The 19,753-nt window shown below is 38.1% G+C and overlaps 1 protein-coding gene across 1 annotated transcript in view; it reads right to left on the reverse strand.

Annotated features, from left to right (window-relative positions):
- The window catches only part of TM7SF3 (transmembrane 7 superfamily member 3), a 35,732-nt gene extending 22,472 nt beyond the window's left edge, over window positions 1–13,260 (reverse strand). Inside the window, exon 1 of the mRNA XM_031938494.1 lies at window positions 13,031–13,260. Coding sequence (XP_031794354.1) covers window positions 13,031–13,121 — 91 coding nt within the window. The 5' untranslated portion in view covers window positions 13,122–13,260. The remainder of the gene's footprint in view (window positions 1–13,030) is intronic.
- Window positions 13,261–19,753: the final 6,493 nt, after the last annotated feature.

A 19,753-nucleotide genomic window follows, 5' to 3' on the forward strand; every position in this document is an offset into this window, starting at 1 on the left:
CCACATGTGCAAAAATGTTTGTAGCAGCCCTTTTTGTACTGGAAAGAAACTGGAAACTAAGTGGATGGAGAATGACTGAATAAGTTATAGTATATGAATATTATGGAACATTATTGTTCTGTAAGAAACAATCAGATTTCAGAGAGACTTGGAGAGACTTACATGAACTGATGCTAAGTGAAATGAGTAGAACCAAGAGAATATTGTACACAGCAACAAGAAGATTATGTGAAGATCAACTGTGATGGATTAGACAACAATGAAGTGATTCAGGCCAATTCCAGTGGTCTTATGATAAAGAAAGCCATCTGTACCCAGAGAGAGGACTGTGGGAACTGAGTGTGGATTATAACACAGCATTTTCACTTTTTGTTGTTGTTTTCTTGCATTTTGTTTTCTTTCTCATTTTTTTCCTTTTTGATCTGATTTTTCTTGTACAGCATAATATTTGTGGAAATATGTACAGAAGAATTGCACACATTTAACATATATTGGATCACTTGCCATCTGGGGGAGAAGATGGGGGGAAGAGAGGGAAAAAATTAGAACACAAGGTTTTGTAAGGGTGAATGTTGAAAACTATCTTTGCATGTATTTTGAAAAATAAAAAGCTACTATAATTTTTTAAATGCTGTAAAAAAAATTAATGGGAATGGACTGAAGAAAGTAGAGTGACACATTAGAAGGCTATTACGGTAGTCCACACTAAGGGTAATGGGCCTCCCTAGCATAGGCTGTGAGGACAAAGGAAGATAAAGCCACAGGGGACTGGGAAGATAATCCAATCAGCAATAGAAATACCAAAGTTTGGAATGGAAGCACATTTGTAAGAGATTACCAATTCAATTTTTAGAATAGATACTGGAATCAATTAACCAGCACTTGCTGTCTGCTATAAGGCAGTTACTTTATATAAAAAGACAAAAAAATCCCACTATCTTTGTCACCTAGGACAAGTCCCTTAACTTGCACACAAATATATCGATTTCCTTAACTATAAAAGGAAAAGGCTGACTCAGAGTTCTCTGAGGTCCCTGCTAGCTCTGGATCTAGGATCCTAAACGGTCCCTGATTTCAAAGAGCTTATACAAAGGGTGACTACACACAGAGAGATTTAATACTCAAGGGAGGCTATCGAAGCATGTATTTCACGAATAAAGTAATTTTTAAGGGTTAAAGCAGACGATGTAGGTGAGAATTAGCACAGGCTTAATATAAAAGGGGATGGCTTTTGAGCCAAATTTTGTGGGAAACTATGACTTCTTATAGAAAGGGGTGACAAAAGAGTGCATTCCAGTCTTGCCAAGACAAAGATGGGAAACAATGTCATATGACTGGTACCACATTTTACCTTTTTAGAATCAGGAAAAAATTTTTTTTAATTTTTAATCAAAACTATGCTTATGGTAAACAGAGTTCACAGAATATGGAATGGTCAGTAAGAATAAAAAAGCCAAATAAAAAATAGTAAGCATAAACTGAAAATATTCCCAGTTTCTAGGAAGCAGAATTGATTCTCTCCAGACTCAGATTGACTTTGCACATATGTGTGGAGAGGACTCATTTCAGGAGATGCCTTGTCATTTAATTGAGATTTTGTCCCCACAGGTTAAACTGAAACCAAGGCAGAGTGTTTTGTCAACAAGATAGGAGGTAATGAGTTGAATAGATAAAAGGTCTTTAAGAAAAAAAAAATTCCTTCAGCTAACTTCTCAGGAAGCATTTCAGTCTGGTGGTTGGGATCTATAGGCCACTTCCTTCTATTTACTGATTTCCTGAATGTGAACCTAAAAAGGGGCAGGGGAGCCTCATTTGCCTTAAATACCAAGAGCCAGCCAAAACGCTTCCCGCATAATGACTACACTTTTGGGAAGCTACAGCCCAAGCTGGGAAGGATTGAAGATGTATGGATAAGAAAAGTCACTCAATGAATTTTACTTTTGTATACCCATAATTCTTGACTTGTGTTGCTTTGCTTTTCCTGGAAATTACTCTAGCAAGTTATCAGTTCCTGCAGGGCTCTCAACACAGAGCAAAACCAAGTTAAAAGTAACTGCACATTTCACAATCCTCAAACTATCTGTGCTTTTGATGGTATGTCATACATAAAGACCCAGAAAATTTGCTACCCAAGTCCTGGTGCTATTAAATGGTTCAATATCATAAACTGATATGGTTTTAAAAGTGGAAATGACAGTTAAAAAAAAAAAAAAAAAAAAAAAGAAGAAGCATCACATCTCTTTTGTTGCTTCCCTCTAAGGACCATGGGACCTTTCCATCTGCCTGACACCTGAACTCTCCCAAATGTCATCTTCCCTATAATTATGGGAGCTTCTTGTAAGTAGGGACTGTTCTAATTTTCTATCCAATGTTTAGTATAGAGCTTCTGAATAGAGTAGTTGCTTTTGTCAAGCAATTTTTAGCTAACATTTTAAATTAATTTTAATTAAAATTGGAATTAAAAAATGGAAATACAAAAAATTTGGAAGCAGACACTTAAAAAATTGGTTCCTGTGAAATGATACTTAGCTATTAATTTCTATCCATGGAGAGAGACTTCACAAGGGCAGATATCAACACAGAGCAGGTAGAAATGTGACTAAAACTGACAGCTCTGAACACATTTTTAAAAGCATATATGAAAAAAGATTTCATGAGGCTTAATTAGGTCTTGTGACTTTGGGAGTAGGAGTAGGGAAAAAAGCTGAAGGCAGATCAAACGGTATTTACAGAGCAATTGTCTTGAAATTGAGTTCTGAGAACAAGCACAGTCTGAATCTTGCTTGTGATCCAGCAATAATTCTTAAAAAGTTTTCTAGCAAGTCTCCACAGGAATCTGATTCAACAGCAAGAGGCTACTTTTCATTTCAACATCTAAGCTCAATTTTTAATCATCACCCACAGCTAATTTTTCTTTCTTCTAATTCACAATAAATGATGAGAACTAATCTACTCTTTTCTATCCCATCAGACCCTAATTAGACGCTAAGATATTTCTAAACCTAGCTCATTGTTTAGAATTTACTTATTCCCTCCATATCTACCCCATTTTTCTTGTTTTTTAAAAAAAAAAAATTCTCTTAAGCTTGATTGTTATCTAGATATTCTCTAGACAATGTAGTGTGATGAAGAATGGATATATGGCCTCCAAATCAAGAAGAGTTAGGAGGTTGAGTCCAGCCTCTGAAACATATATGAAGTGGGTGGGTGTTTGTGGGTGTGGGTGTGGGTGTGACAAACATCCTGGGCAAGTCACAACCTCTCTGGGCCCCCGGGAAATTCGGTTTAAAAACTACAAAACAGTTGCTGATCTGCATTGGTGAAAGTAGTTTTTTCACAGAGAATTACACCAATGAAATCTCAATTCTGAGGGAAAATAATAATAACAAAAAATAATCTTAAACTATTAATGAAGATTATGAATTAAAACAAGGAATTTAGACTCAAAGACAGGAAAATTGTCAGTAAAAAAAAAAAAAAAAACTGGGATATAAACTTGAATTCCCTACACTGTACCTCTGAAACCAGGAGATGTAAAGATGGGAGTAGAAAAAAGTTAATACATCTATTTTAGCAGAAATACAGAGTGCTTAAAGAAGAACAAAGTAAAGAAAACTAGAAATGGAGGTTGGAGCCTTAAATATCAAGCTTGTATAAAAGTTTATACTTTATCCTATTGAGTCCTTGGAATTAATATTGAATTTGGATGGTGATGTCTAGGAAAACCTTCTTAAAATAGTATTTGATGCCTACATGCATACTGAAGGAAAATACTAAATTTCAGTTAGAGGTTAGTGAGAAAAAACTGGTGGTTTTTTTTCCACCCAAGTTCATGGACTCCCCTTAAAGAATCTCAAGGAAGCACTCCACAGTCCACAAACCCCAGATTTAAAAAGATATTAGGGAGCCGATAGAGATTTTTGAAAAGGAGTTGCATGGCCAACCCTTGCACCCTTCCCCCAAACTCCTTAAAAAAAAACAACAACAAAAAAAAAACTTATCACAATCTTACCTACCCACAATCCAGTTAAACACTCCAGTATTCTTGGTTCAATTTATTTAAAAAAAATTAAAACTAAAACGTTCTATCCTCCCTTTACAAACCTCTTGGTACTGGTATCTCAATCTCTCAGATAGGCAGAAAAACTTCCTGAAAATGGGTCAATAGCTTATTCAGGCCAATTACTATTTCAAATGAGATAACATGATAAGTGCTTTGTAAACATTAAAATGTTATCTGTAATCACTATTCCTTCTTCTTCCTCTGATGAAATAAGTCCCCCTTAAAACATCCACCAAAATATGGTCACAGCTATGGATATACTTCTTTTTCCAAAGACATTTGCTGACCCTGAAGCAGTGGAAAGCTGCCCCCAAAAAGGACTTATAGTGGTTGAAAACTCAATATAAGAGCTGTTTTTAGAATATCTTTGTCATCATTATCAATGACTTTTTGCAGAACTCCAGTTCTTAACTAGCAGAAGGACCAAATGTAACATTTTTTTTTTTGTTCTATCCATTGACACTATAACTGATGTTCAAATGCAAAGCTATTGGATTCCTTGGGAGCGGGAGGGAGCCCAGAGTATAAGGAACTGGAAATTGAATGGATGCCCATCATTGGGAAATAACTGAGTAAGTTATGGTATGCAGGTGATGGAATAGTATTGTTGTATAAGAACTGATGAGCAGGCCAATTTCAGATAAGCCAGGAAAGACTTACAGGAACTGATACTGAGTGAAGTAACCACTACCAAGAGAACATTGTACACCAGAACAGCAAGATTATGTGATGATCAACTGTGATAGAGAGAAGGAAGGAGGGAGAGAGGGAAGGGGAAGGAAAGAGAAAGAGGGAGAAGGACAGAGGGAAGGGAAGAGAAGGGAAGAGAGGGAGGGAGGAAAGGGGGAAGGAGAGAGAGAGGGAAAGAAGGAAATAGGGAGGGGGAAGAAAGGAAGGAGAGGGGGAAGGAAAGAGAAAGAGGGAGGAGGACAGAGGGAGGGGAAGAGAAGGGAAGAGGGAGGGGAAAAGAAGGGAAGAGGGGGAGGGAGGGAGGGAAAAGGGGGAAGGAGAGAGAGAAGGAGAAAGCAAGAGATAAGGAGAGAGAAGGGGGAAGAAAGGAAGGAGAGGGGGAAGGAAAGAGAGAGGAAAGAAATGGGGGGAAGGAGAAAGAGAGGAGAGAAGGGGATAGTATGGGCTTGTTTACACATATAAATATATATATATATATATATATATGTTTGTATATAAACACACACACATATACACACACACCTGTGTCAAATGGTGGCCTTCTCTAGTGAAAAGTGGGACTAGAGAGAGGGAGACAGTTCAAAACTTAAAATGTAACCAAAAAAGTTAATCTTAAAAAAAGATATCTAAGCAATCACTTGCTCCCAGTCCTAATTTTCACCTCCTAACATGTATCCACCAAGAAAACTGGAAACAGGAAGGGTGAAAAGTTATCTTTCACACATTCATACGGAAATGAATAAAAATTTTTGTTGCATATTTCACTATATAAATGTCTATTCTCTTCCCTCCCCTCAAATACAAAAACCAGACTAAAGTATTTGTACAGATTATTCAAGGTTTAATATTATGTCCTACTTCTCCCTTAATTTTAAGAATTAAATCTTTCTCCTTACTATTGTCCTCTAGAAGCTATGAACCTTTATCATAATATGTACAGCTTTAGCTACTCACAAAATAAACACTTGTATGCCAAGAACAGTAGAATTTTCCTGCTGCAGCTTTAAAAAACAAAAACAAAAAAACACATAATACTGGGCAAAAATGTTTGTGGCAGCCCTTTTTGTAGTGGCAAGGAACTAGAAACTGAATGAATGCCCATCAGTTGGAGAATGGCTGAATAAGTCATGGTATATGAATATTATGGAATATTATTGTTCTGTAAGAAATGTTCAGCAGGATGATTTCAGGGAGGCTTGGAGAAAGTTATAGAAACTGATGCTAAGTGAAGTGAGCAGAACCAGGAGATCATTGTACACAGCAACAACAAGATTATACCACAATCAATTCTGATGGTTGTGTCTCTTTTCAAGAATGAGATGACTCAGGCCAGTTCCAATGATCTTGTGATGAAGAGCCATCTATACCCAGAGAGAGGTCTATGGGAACTGAGTGGGAATCACATCACAGTATTTTCACCTTTTTTGTTTTTGCTTGCTTGCTTTTTTCTTCTTTCTCATTTTTTTTCTTCTAATTTTTCTTGTGCAGCATGATATATGTGGAAATATGTATAGAACTACAACATACTTGCCATCTAGGGAAGGGGGTGGGAGGAAAGGAGGGAAAAAATTTGGAATACAAGGTTTTGCAAGAGTGAATATTGAAAATTATTTATGCATATGTTTTGAAAATAAAAATCTTTAAAAAAAAAGAAAAAGTATATTGGATTACTTGCTGTCTACAGCAAGGAGTGGGGAAAATGAAGGGAAAAATTTTGAAACACAAGGTTTTACAAGGATTAATGTTGAACACTGTCTTTGCATGTATTTTGAAAATAAAAAACTTATTAACGAAATAAAAAATAAAACGTCATCAAAGATTAAAAAACAAACAAAAAACCACATAATATTTGCTTCCCTTGCACATCATATCCCTACACGGCTACTCATTTTCCCCTTTGGCCCCAATCTTAATCAGTTCATAATCTGCTGATCTCTTTAAAGCAACATGTTTTTTAATCAGTTTAAAAGAACTCCAGTCCTTGCTTTCAGAATGTACTGTATATCATATTCTAGATAAATTACTGATAAGTGCATAATAAAATAAAGAACATTCATTGGCAGGGACAGGCTATGGAGATTTAGAGGTAAGAGAAACTTTGAGGTCATCTAGACCAAAACTTCTTAAACTATAGGTCAAGATTCCAAATGAGGTTGGGTAACTAAAAGTAGAGGTTGTGAAAATTTTGGCAACAGTCAAAGGTTTCTGAATGCAACAACAAAAAATTAACTCAAAATCAAATGTGTAATGAATCCGAGAAGTTTCTGGCATTGACTTCATTGCAGCCTTGGTGCTTAAAGTTCCGAACATAAGCACTTTGCACTACATGTGCATGAACACTGCCAGAAACACCTTGGCTCAGATTCAAGATGGAGTCAAATAAAAATTTCTCCAGTGAAAAGAGGTCAAGAGTGGAAAAAATTTAAGATGTTCTGATCTAGACCTATGGGTCAAACTCAAAGAGAAATAGGGGCTATGAAATCACATGTAAGGATCCCTTCAGGCCACATAGTGAAGTAGAAAAACACAGGTGTTTATGCTTTGCTATAAAATCAGATAGGAAGTATAATTTAATCTAGTTTGGCCTTGATCAGGAGTATTACCGTCCACATTTGGCCAGTACATAAGAAAACTGAGGTCCAAAGAGTTTAAGTAACTTGTCCATGATCACTTAGTAATAAGTATTGCAAAATGCAATATCAAATCTCTGGGGGTGGGAGGGAATGGAAGGGGGAGAATATGGAACTCTTTTTTTTTTTTTTTTTGCTGAGGCAATTGAGTTAAGTGACTTACTCAGGGTCACATAGTCAAAAAATTTTAAATAAATGTTAATAGAGGGCAGCTAGGTGGCACAATGGATAGAGCATCAGTCCTGAAGTCAGGAAGACTGATTTCAAATCTGGTCTCAGACACTTAACACTTCCTAGCTGTGGGACCCTGGGCAAGTCACTTAACCCCAATTGCCTCAGAAAAATGAATGAGTGAATGAATGAATGTTAAAAGATTATTTTTATATGTAATTGGGGGGATAAAATGCTAAAACATTTTTTAAAGAAAAAAATAAGTGTCTCAGGGCCAAGATTCTGACCCAGGTCTTTAACTCCAACAAAGCTTCCCTATCTTTGACATTTTTTCTTTTTTAATTTTTATTAATATTTGTTTTTACATCACTTTCATTTTCCAAAATTATGGAGAGGTAGGTAGAAAACACAAATCTTCTATGCAGGGGACCTGAGCTATCTCTTTTCACAAAGAACATTTCAGTTGAAAAAAAATCTCAGCAAAATCAAATTAAAACAACTCTGAGGAACCAGCTCACTTACACCTGTGAGAATGGCTACTATGATAGAAAAGGAAAATAACAAATTTATGTTGGAGAAGATGTGGGAAAATTGGGACACTAATGTATTGTTGATATATTATGCATTCCAGAGAACAATTAAGAACTATGCCCAAACAGCAATCAAACTGTGTATACCCTTTGATCCAGCAATACTACTACTACGTTTGTATCCCAAAGAGATTATAAAAGAGGGGGAAAGGAGAAGCAGGTACAAAAATATTTATAGCAGCCCTTTTTGTGACAACAAAAAACTATATGTTTATGGTCATCAAGTAGGAAATAGCTGAACAAGTTATATGTAGTATATTAATGTAATGGAATACTATTGTGCTATAAGAAATGATAAGCAGGTGAATTTCAGAAAAAACCTGGTCTTACATTAACTGATGCTGAGAGAAATGAGCAGAACTGAGAAAGCATTATATATAACAACAACATTATGACTGACTTAGCTCTTCTAAGCTATACAAGCAATACAATGATCCAACACGATTCCAAAAGATTCATGACAGAAAATGCTGTCCACATCCAGAGAAAGAAATATGGAGTCTGAATGCAGATGGAAACATTTCATTCTTTTGTTTTTGTTTTTTGGGGTTTTTTTCCCTTTTGTTCTTTGTCTTCTTTTATAACATGCATGACTAATGTGGAGATGTGTTTATATGATTGCAAATGTACAACTTATATCAGGTTGCTTGCCATTTGGGGGAGGAGAGATGGAAGAAAGGGAAGGTGAAAAAATGTGAAACTCAAAATTTTATAAAAAATTAATGTTGAAAACTATCCTTACATGTAATTGAAAAAATACCATTTACCAAAAAAAAAAAAGGAGCTCAACAAAATCAACTCTATACATCAATTGATTTTTATAGAATATACCATATTCCACACCCACAGTCACCTACCTCTACAAAAGAAAGGCTATGTATTTTGCCTTCTTTGTGATTCAATTGCTTTTGATTAACACTCAGAAAATGCTTACATTAGATGCTAATATACCATCTAATATAGATGATAAACAAGATATACAAAGTATCCCAAAAGTTTTAATGCAAACCTAAATTACTAAAAACTTAAAACTGCCCTCTTTTCCTATTTAGGGTGTCTTTTAAAAAAAGCACTGCAGTTCTAAGATTTACTAATTTAAAATTGCACTAAGATCTTGGGGACACATTTTCTTTGGTACCAGGTATTTTCCCAGGCCCTCTTCTGTCAACAATAGGTCTGCAGAGAAGGGAAAAGGACATAACTACCAGGAAAACAGAAGCACGTGAATGAAAAACACTGAAACAAATATTTATTAAGCAAGTAATACATTCAAGACAAGGGTCAGCATGAGTAGTAAATAGAGCTGGCTATATAGGAAGAACTCATTCTCCTAGAGAATTCTTTATGAGTATAACATACAAAGCAAGAATAAGGGTGCCTTGATAGACAATTTCCTGACTGGGACATCTTCATGCCAAAGAAATCACAAATCTAATAAAATTTTTAAAATGTACAATGCACAGGAATGCAGTAAGATGCAACTCTAAACTCTATTGAGCTTCTGAGTTCATTGCCCAATAGGAGTTAGGAGGAGATGACTCTGCCATGGAAAAGAAACAATTTTTCAATTGTGCTCAAATATAGTTCAGAATCTGAGCTTAGCCCTCACTGAGAAGATATACAGACTGCAACCCCCTATCCTGTGGAACTCCCGCCAATGTCCTGACATAAGTCACATTAGACAGACCCTCTATGAATACTTTCATTGGACCGTGTGGACAAGGGTTATACAGAATGAAAAAGCATGTGGATGGGTTAGAATCTATATGTCTTACCTCTGTACTTACAGCATCAAAGGATCTTAGATTTGGAATTGGATTTGAAGCTTGGAGACCAACTACCCCAACCCCTCCATTTTACACATGAGAAAACTGATTCCCAAAGAGCACCCATGACTTGTTCAATGAGGTCACAGAGCTGACAAGTGGTTTTACCAAGAACTGAAGTTAGATCCTTTGATTCCAAACCCACTATTCTTTCCACTGTATGAGGCTGCTGCAGTCATTTTCATACTATCACTCTGAGAAATAAGGACATCGACTTATGCAAAATAAAAACCTCAACAGAAATATTCTTAATACAAGATATAAATGTTCAGTGTGAGAACTGAAAGCTTGGAGATTCAAAATCTAGAGTTATAAAAATCTAACTAGAAACAGACAAAAGAAGGCAAACGTAGATCCTTACAACAGGCATATTTCATTGCTACTTAGCATCTATATCAAAGTACAAGGTGAATGAGAATTACTATTATCCTCATACAAGAGAAAGAAAATAAGATCAATAGAAGGAATTATTACCAAACTACTTCCCAGAAAGCTCTTTATTGGACCAAACTCTTCTAAGATCTCATTAGTCTTGATTCCCCACTGAATTATGGCCATGAACTCCACCCTCCAACTTCAATATCTCATTTCCCACCTGCTGCACTAGTTTGGAACTTCTCTGACAGACTACCCCACCATACTTCTAGACCTGTATTTCCTCCTCACAGCACCACATGCAGCCTTCTTTTATCTGTCTTCCCCTGGTAGACTAAAAGCTACTTGAGAGCAGGAACTATCTCTTCTTCCTTTTTGGATATCCAGTTCTTAGCATAGTGCCTGGCCCATAGTAAACTCTTAATAAATGCTTATTAATTGACTGGTTTTTGCTTGCCTTTTTTATTCCTGGGTCTTAACACAAGTTTGGCACATAGTTAAACACTTAATTAATGATAGGTCAGTGATTCATTGACCAGTTATGGGCCTATCCACTATAAGCCACACTATACTAGAATCATGAAAACTTCAGTTCAGGTACTGTGACCCACTTGACATATTACTTAAGTGCCTTCCATGAATTTCCACATCTTCAAAGTAGGGTTAATGAAAACTTGTAATACCTCAATCACAAAGTTCTGAGGCACCAATGAAATGATACATATAAAGCACTTTGTAAAGAAGCACTATTCAAATACCTAACCTAAAGAATCTAGCCATCAGTTTTATGATCAAGCCCACCACTCTAAGATGCAAATTCATTTCTCTTCACTACCTCTCTTCAGGCAGCAATAATACTGTTGGGAAGAGAAGTGTTATGGATTTGGCATTTCCACTTCAAACTCTGGTTTTACAAGATGAATAATACTCTTGATAGTGCCTGTGCTAAATTAAAGTATTTCTTAATTTTCTCTATTCATCTTTAGTTCACATAGACATGTCAAAACGAGTTTGGTTACTTAAGAGTGGGAACAGTAAAATTTCCTCTTAAGAAAATACAAGAAAGGCCCAACAGAAGAGATGACTCAGGAAATCAAGATGAAGGGATAAGAAGGAAAACATTAGAAAACTTCAGCAATGCTCAAATGCCATGGGGTTGTTGATTTTGCTGGAAGCTTTTGGGGGGGGGGAGAAGAGGGGGAGAAAATACCTGTGACTTAAATGATATGGTAAGCAATTTCCTCTACCATGTAGATCAGCACAAACTCTGGGAATTGATTTTAATTAGCAAGGTACCCAGAACAATAAAAAGTAAGTGATTTATTATGGTCGGAAATGAATTATGTGTCAGAAGGTAGACTTAAAGCCTGGTCTTTGAGACTGAGGTCAGGTCTCTTCCCTTAAAGCCTGGAAGTCTCTTGCATCAAAAATTAATTCACAGCTTTTTTATTTAGTTTTTCTAGGTTAAAAATAATGCCAAGTTTCTACAAAAAATGCCAAGTACTGCTGATTAGTTGTTTATTTTAAGTCTCTGACAGGGTGTTTATAATATTTTGATCCTGATAAAAGAGAAAGAACACTGGGTGAGGAGCCAGAAGTTCCAAGTTCTAGCTCAATCTACATCATTTGACAGGCGACTAGCCTTGAACAAGCTGGCTTTTAGTATACAAGAACAGGATAAAATACTACCACCTGCTGTGCCAATCCTTCAGGGACATCAAAGGTTTAATGTGAACATACTTCTAAGACTTTAAAGCACAACACCAAAGGGGCTGTGATATCTTTCTAAACGACTCTGTGTTATAAACATCACATCTTCTTTAAACAAAGCAATGCAAAAAAGAAAAAAAAAAAAGTTAGCATTCCTAGTGATACAATTCACAGCTTTTACAAAAGCTGGATATTTATGAAATTCAAATCATTCAGATTGTTTCATTTGCTAGCACTCAAGATACTCCTTCAGACCCCAAATAGCAAAAGCAACTTATGGCGTTTAAGGGAGTCTGATAATCTAAATCCTACATAATAGGATGGGGGAAAAAAACGGAAACAAACCAGGAATTGTTGTCAGACCCCATGCACCAGGCACATGACTACAATTTATAAAGACCGATTCTCTTCATGACATTTCTTAACTAGACAAAGCGAATTCCTTGGAACGATCGCTCTAAGACGCAGCCCGGAGACTCCACATTTGGGGTTACCTTTGTATTCCCGAGGGGCCCTAACTCCGTTATTTCTGCACCTGACTTAAATGAGCTAAGGTCGCGTCCCAGGTTATGGAAAAGGTGCGGGAGAGCCAGAATCACGGCTGCTCCGGGCCCTGGCTGACAACGCTGCCGGGAAAAGAAGGCAGACGGCAGATAGTCTCAAGCTTCTGCCCCGGCTTTACCGGCAGCCGGGCGGGAGACGGAGGCCAGAGGCGCTTCCGAAAGCAACAGAGCTTGCTCCCCGGGATGGAAAGGAAGGCCTCAGCCGTTTCTCCTCCCTGAGGCGACCATCCGGGAAACCTTTACGTCATTTTTAATGTTTTAAAATATAAACTTCTGTTGCAAGAAATAATGTACTTAGCATCATTCAGCGCGGCGTAAAGGATGTATATGTATATATTAAAGTCCGAGTTGCACCTGGAAGGACGCGCGCGCGCGCGCCGCCGCCGCCTCCCGACCCCAGCCCGCTCCTTACCTAAGCTGGAGTTCCCCGGGGTCTCGGCCGCCCCTGCCAGTCCCAGCCCCAGCCCCAGCAGAGCCAGGTGCAGGGGCCCGCACAGCGCCATGGCGGCTCGCGCGCCTCGTCAGCCCGGGGCGCCCCAGCGGCCCCGCATAGCCGCCCGGCCGCCGCACACCTGCCCGCCGCCGCGGCCCCCCAAGGCCAAGTTCAAGGCTTCCTCTTCCGGCGCTGCCCCCGGCCCGGGCACCCCGCGACTCCGCCTCCCGCGGGGGGCGAGGGGCACGGAACGGCGCGGAGGCGCGTTTCCCGAGGAGCCGCCCGCGGCTCCGCCCCCTGATTCCCCGTCGGTCAGCTCGCAGCCCGCCCTCCCTCCCTCCCTCCCTCCGCGGCCGGCCTCCCTGCGCCTTGCCCCGCGCCTGGCGCGTAGTAGGCATTTTAATAAGTGCACGCGCACATGCTGGGGAGACGTATCGGGGAGCAGCGGCGGGGGGGGGGGGCGGGGTTGGCTTAGAATCTCCCGGGAGCTGACTGATGTAAGCGAGTGCCTCCCTGGGTGCTGCGGATCCTTCATAGAAAGCTCCAGTTCTTGAAACTAAGCACCGCCCGCTTCCCCCGCCGGGTTCCCATCCGAAGGAACATAGTAGCCTGTTGTAAGGCTCTGTGTTTGCCTTCTTCTGTCTGTTTCCAGTTAGATTTTTGTAACTCTAGATTTTGAATCTCCAGGCTTTCAGTTCTCACACTGAACATTTATATCTTGTATTAAGAATATTTCTGTTGAGGTTTTTACTTTGCATAAGTCGATGTCCTTATTTCTCAGAGTGATAGTATGAAAATGACTGCGGCAGCCTCATCACTGACTTGGGAGTCAGCTTGTTCAGTCATTGGACTTTTAGTGACCCCATTTGGGGTCTTCTTTTTTGCCTTTCATTTCCTCCTCCAGCTCGTTTTACAGATGAGGAAACTTGACAAATATGTGTATTATATACATATGTAAATATGTATATATTTGTATACACTGGCTGCCCACGCACACCCACCCACACTGCTGAGTCTCCGTAAGGGGCCGCGGGTGCTGCTTTCTAGGATCGTTTTAAGTCTGGTTTCCTTTTGTGGTCGTTTCCCTCGCTTCCAAGAGGGGCGGTGTGTTAAGGTGAAACTCCCTCACCGGGCAGGGAAATGGTGCTGATCTTGCCGCCTCGCAGGTGAATTCTTAGTATCTGTAACCTCGGGGCTTAGAACAGCGGTATCTTAGATCTGTAGCTAGAACAGACCTTAGAGGTCCTCCCGTCCACTTCTTCCCCCGAGATTTGTAGCTAGAAAAGACCTTAGAGGTCATCCCGTCCACTTCTTCCCCCGACCTTCTACAATAAAGAAACTGACGGAAAGTGATGACTTGCCTAGGTCACACTGTTACTGGGTAAGATTTGAACCCAGCTCTATCCCCATCCCCATTCCCTGGAATTTCTGGACTACCAGGTTTAAATTTGTCAATTGGACCGACTCATTGATTGGTTTCTTATACGCTATAAGAGAACGCTCTTTGATAATCTTATTTATGAACAATATAAATTAAATTTCTGCTAAAATCCAGAGGATTTTCTATAGAATGGTCTGTATTTATGCAACTCCGCAGAAATTGTGGATACAGGGTTTGCTAAAGGCTTTGCCAAAATGGTACATACTGGCAGGAAGCTTACCCCATAATGGCTCCTGGGCAAAATTGCAATGCTAACAGTTTTCTTAGGCAATCCACCAACCTTTTTTTTTTTTTTTTTTTTTTTGCTTCTAGCAAGTCATAACTTCTGGGCCTCAACTTCCTAAAACAATTTCTGACAAGAAATCTGAGGGAGAGGGTAGATATCCGGGGAGTCCTCCTCATAACCCCATTAAAAATCAGTTTTCCATGAGCCTATTTATCCAAAGAAAATCAATACTTTCCCTCTTCCTCCTAATCCTGAAATTTTCATCTTTCTTTTGAATTTTCTTTCTTCACTGGAAATTCCTGATTGCCTCTCTCCCCCTTCCCCACCATTTGTTCCTGGAACATAGTAGGCACTTAATAAGGTCCTTAATAAGTTTATAGACTATTCACTGACTTTTGACCATTTATTGCCAAACTTTTTGAAAATATTGTCTCTATCGAATGTCTCCACTTCACTATCACATGTATACTGCCCTCAGATCCTTGCAGACAACTTGTCTGAGAGTCTGAATGACTCTCCCATTCTGTATTGAAGTTGATTTTTGAAATCAAATACAAGAATTACATTTGTTCTAATCAAATTTTATCTTAAAATAGCTCCACTATTGATGAATCTGAGAATTGATCCAAGAATTCCAGAAGACATAATACTTTTTTTTAAATCAAAAGAAGAAATTCATAGCAATTCACAAAAGTAAAAGGAAAAAATGGCCATATATAGCATTCTCTGTAGTATGGTAACTATCTCCTTCAGTTTTGTGTCATCTACATGCTTTTGATAGGTTTGCAATCTATAGCAAGTTATTGATAAAAATGTTAAGTACCACAGGACTGTGCCCAGTAGAGAACAAAATAACATTCAGAAGAAAGCACAGAAAAGCAGGGTAGCTTTGAAAATGATGTATTGTATTTCTGGCATAGTCCAGAAAGTCCAGGGAATGGGAATGGCGATAGAGCTGGGTTCAAATCTTACCCCAGTAACAGTGTGATTCTAGGCAAGTCATCACTTTCAGTCAGTTTCTTTACTTGTAGAAGGTCAGAGGAAGAACTGGATGTGATGACCTCTAAGGTCTTTTCTAGCTATAAATCTAAGATACCACTGTTCTAAGCCCCGAGGTTACAAATGAAAATGATGTACACAACTTTATTATATAGTTGTGGGTGTTTTTTAAGTAAGCAGGGTGAAAAGGAGATTCAAGATTTTATATTGAATCCTTTTTTTTTTTTTTTTGTACTGTGTACCTGAAATTTTTTTTCTTTTTGTATTCAAATTCAAAATAAATAAAAAATTTAAAAATAATCAAATACAACAGGACCAGGTATAGATCTTTTGAGTACTCCATTGGAAATCTGTCATGTTAACAATGAACCATTAAACTGCTCTTTGAAGCCAGCCATCTATCCAGTTCTGAATAGGATTGTAGAGTTAGGTTCAGAAAGGAGCTTAAATCAATAAGACCAACAAACTCATCTAACAAATAAGGAAATTGAGACCCAAAAAAGTGAAATTCAGAAGGGACAGGACTGGAAAGGGAAAACTACATTAGGACTTATGGAACGGAAAAGTCCAAAGAGAAAAAAAACACCTCTTTGATGATAACAACTCTTCCAGACTTCCAGAAGGTATTCAAAATTAAATTAAGAGAACAAAAGACTGGGTCTCCAAAAAAAAAAAAAAAAAAACCCTCTTTAATTCTCATCAATAATAACTATAATTAATGTTTATAATACACTTGAAGGTTTACAAAGCAAGTACATGTTATTTCCTTTGATCCTCAAAACAACCCTTGGCAGTGGACATTATTATTATTCTCACCACTTTAAAGATGAGGAAATACAAGCTGAGAAACAGTGATTTGCCTCGTTTCACACCTGGTAAGTGTCCCAGTAGGATTTGAATTCACATACTCCTGTGAGCACACCAGTGCTTGGCCAAGTAACTGACTTGTTATTAGCTATTTGGTGAAATAGAAGTCTTATTTCCTTGCTTTGGCAATAGTTGCAGTGAAGGTTATTTCTATTTCTCTAATAATGGTGATTATCAAGATCCCAAAGACCCAGGGCTTGAAAGAAATTGGTTACAAGTGGCTTTTAAGAAAGAACTTTAAGAGGGGGAAAAAAATTATATATATATATAGTTCTTTTTGCTTCTGACAATCATTTTGTTGACATGGGGAAGAGGCCTGGTCTCAGGATGTTGTGGGTTGGTAATATTTTTATTTTAAATCTTCACAGACTTGGATAAATGATTACCTAGTCACCCAAAATATTTAGGAAAAGGTCCTAGGAGATATAACTAGCTGAATGTCACTAGGAAGGGCACAGGCTGCTAGGAAGGACTGAATCTTCCCAACAGCCACTGGCTCAGGGCAAGGCCCAGCTGCTGCCAAAGGATAGAAACCTACTGAAGAATTAAAGATTACTGGCAATAGAAGATTAGAGAGGAGACAACTTTTTAGGAAGAGAAGTGAGTCTACTTCACATGAAGATTGGTAAGGAAGGTAATGATACAGTAGGATGATCACTGACTTTGGAGTCAGTTTGTTCAGTCATTGGATTTTTATTGACCCCATTTGGGGTTTTCTTGGCAAAGACCATGGAGTGATTTGCCATTCATTTCCTCCTCCAGCTCGTTTTACAGATGAGGAAACTGAGGTAAATTAAGTGACTTGCCCAAGGTCACACAGCTGGTAAATGAAGCCAGATTTGAACTCGGGAAATGAGTCTTCCTGACTCCAGGGCCACCACTTTTACCACTGTATCATCTTGATTCAAATCTCATCTTTGACAGTTACTATTCATGTGACAGGAAAATCACTTAACCTGCCCAAGCTCAGTTGTAAAATGAAGGGATTGCACTAGATGGCCTCAGAATTCCTTCCCTTCTAACTCTGTATCTATAATCCTAACATATAACTCCTTAAGATTTGTAAATTATTTTATCTACATTCAATCCTCACAACAATTATTTGTTCTACTCTTAAGAAAAAACTGAAGCTTAGAAAGAATTACCAAAGAACACACAAAATAAATATGTGTTGGCAAGTGGATTCAAATTCTCTAATGCAATACTCTCCTATATATGCTATGTTATCTCAGTGAGGTTTGTAGGCTGGTAGCTGTGGACTCTGGCAAAATATATTGAAAACATAACTTTGATTTTACAATGTAAATGTTAGGACTGCTTAGTTCTTGAAGGGAGTAGGGATCTAGGGGATAGAGGCAGATAACCAATTTGTTCTAAATGAAATTTACTTAAATAGAAACATCCCCCTGCATATTAACCCAGAAAATCACAAATTAACAATATTTATGTTGTATTGTATTTTTATTTGTCTTGTTCAACATTTCCCAATAACATTTTAATCTAATTCTGTGTCAGGAGTTTTATAGTGGGAGTATGATACCTTTAATTTAGAAAACACCAGACCAAATCTTGATATATGTAATCAAAAACATTATTATTGTGCTTACTATATATTCAGCAACAAGACTTTGCAGTCTGACTTCTGACCTGATCACTCAATTGAAACTACTCTATAGTTATCAATAATACCTTTTTGCCAGATCTGATAATAAATTCTTAGTCCTCAGATTAAAAAAAATAAATAAAAACATATCTGTTATATTTGATGCTGTTAAGCACCCTTTCCTCTAGGATATTCTCTTCTTTCTGGGTTTTTATGACACTTCTTTTTCCTAGTTTTCCTCCTACATGTCTGCTACTCATTCTTTGTCTCCTTTGCTGGTTCAAAATCCATATCACGTTCCCTAATTGTGGGTATTCCACAAGATTCTGTCCTATCTCTCTCTGTCTATCTCTTTGTCTCTCTGTCTCTGTCTCTCATATTTGTGTGTATTGATATAGATTTAGATATAGATGTGTATATCTATATGTAGCCAAGTGATACAATGGATAGACTGGTAGGCCTGAAGTCAGTCAGCCTCCTCTTCCTAGGTTAAAATCTGGCCTCAGATATCTACCAGCTATCTAAACCTAGTTAAGCAAGTCATTTAATTCTGTTTGCCTCGGTTTCCCCATCTGTAAAATGAGCTGTAAAAGGAAATAGCAAACAACTCCAGTATCTTTGCCAAGAAAATTCCAAATGGGATCACTGAGTCAGAAATCACTAAAATTACAACAATAACAATATGCATACAAACATATATTCACACTTAAATATATAAATGCATATGTATACATTCCTGTGGACACATACATGTGTGTATATAGTCAAAATGTAGGAGACACCGTTTTCCAAAGCAAAATCACATAATTATTGTATTGCTTTGACTAGTACCAGGTGTTCTCTGAGCTCAGTCAAGCACCAGACAAGTTCCGATCATGAAACTGCTAGGAATCCAGCTTGTGGAATTGTTGCTCTTACCCTCATTGTCAAGGCCACAGCTCCCTGCACCATTGGTATGAGTATTGAGATCTCCACACTGCCTCAGGTCCCCCCACTGGGAATTGGACCCTGGTATTTATGTCTAATTTCCCTTCTTGCTTGCAAGTTGTTTTCCTCACTTTGAAACTAAACTTCTGTTTGGTTCCTGACTCTCTTGCCTCCAGCCTGCTCTGTTTGGCTCTGACCATCCATTGTTAGAAGCTACTTCCATCCAATTGAAAATATTTTATGTGCCTATATTTGTTTCAGTCACATTCTGAGTTTCAGTCCCAAATAATCAATTGTTTAATGGATGCTTTAAATTGGATGTCCCAGAGACTTTTCTGATTCACTCTTTTCTTCTCTTAATTTTCTAACATCTCTATTTGTAGCAAAAGTACCACCACTATGCTCTAGTCTTACAGTTGTATAACCTCAGTATTTTCAGATTCCTCACTGTCCCATCCTCTGCATACCCAAGCCTCCTCAAATCTCTATCTTCATAACTTCTCTCGCATCTTACCCTTTCTTCTGTTCCCAGTTACTTTAGTTCAAATCCATCATCTCCTGTTTAAAGTATTGAAATAATCTCTTATTTGTCTTCTTGCCTCATTTACCCCACTACAATTCAATCTCCATGCAGTTGCC

Source organism: Sarcophilus harrisii, chromosome 5 (genome assembly GCF_902635505.1).
Source record: "Sarcophilus harrisii chromosome 5, mSarHar1.11, whole genome shotgun sequence".
Classification (NCBI taxonomy): domain Eukaryota; kingdom Metazoa; phylum Chordata; class Mammalia; order Dasyuromorphia; family Dasyuridae; genus Sarcophilus; species Sarcophilus harrisii.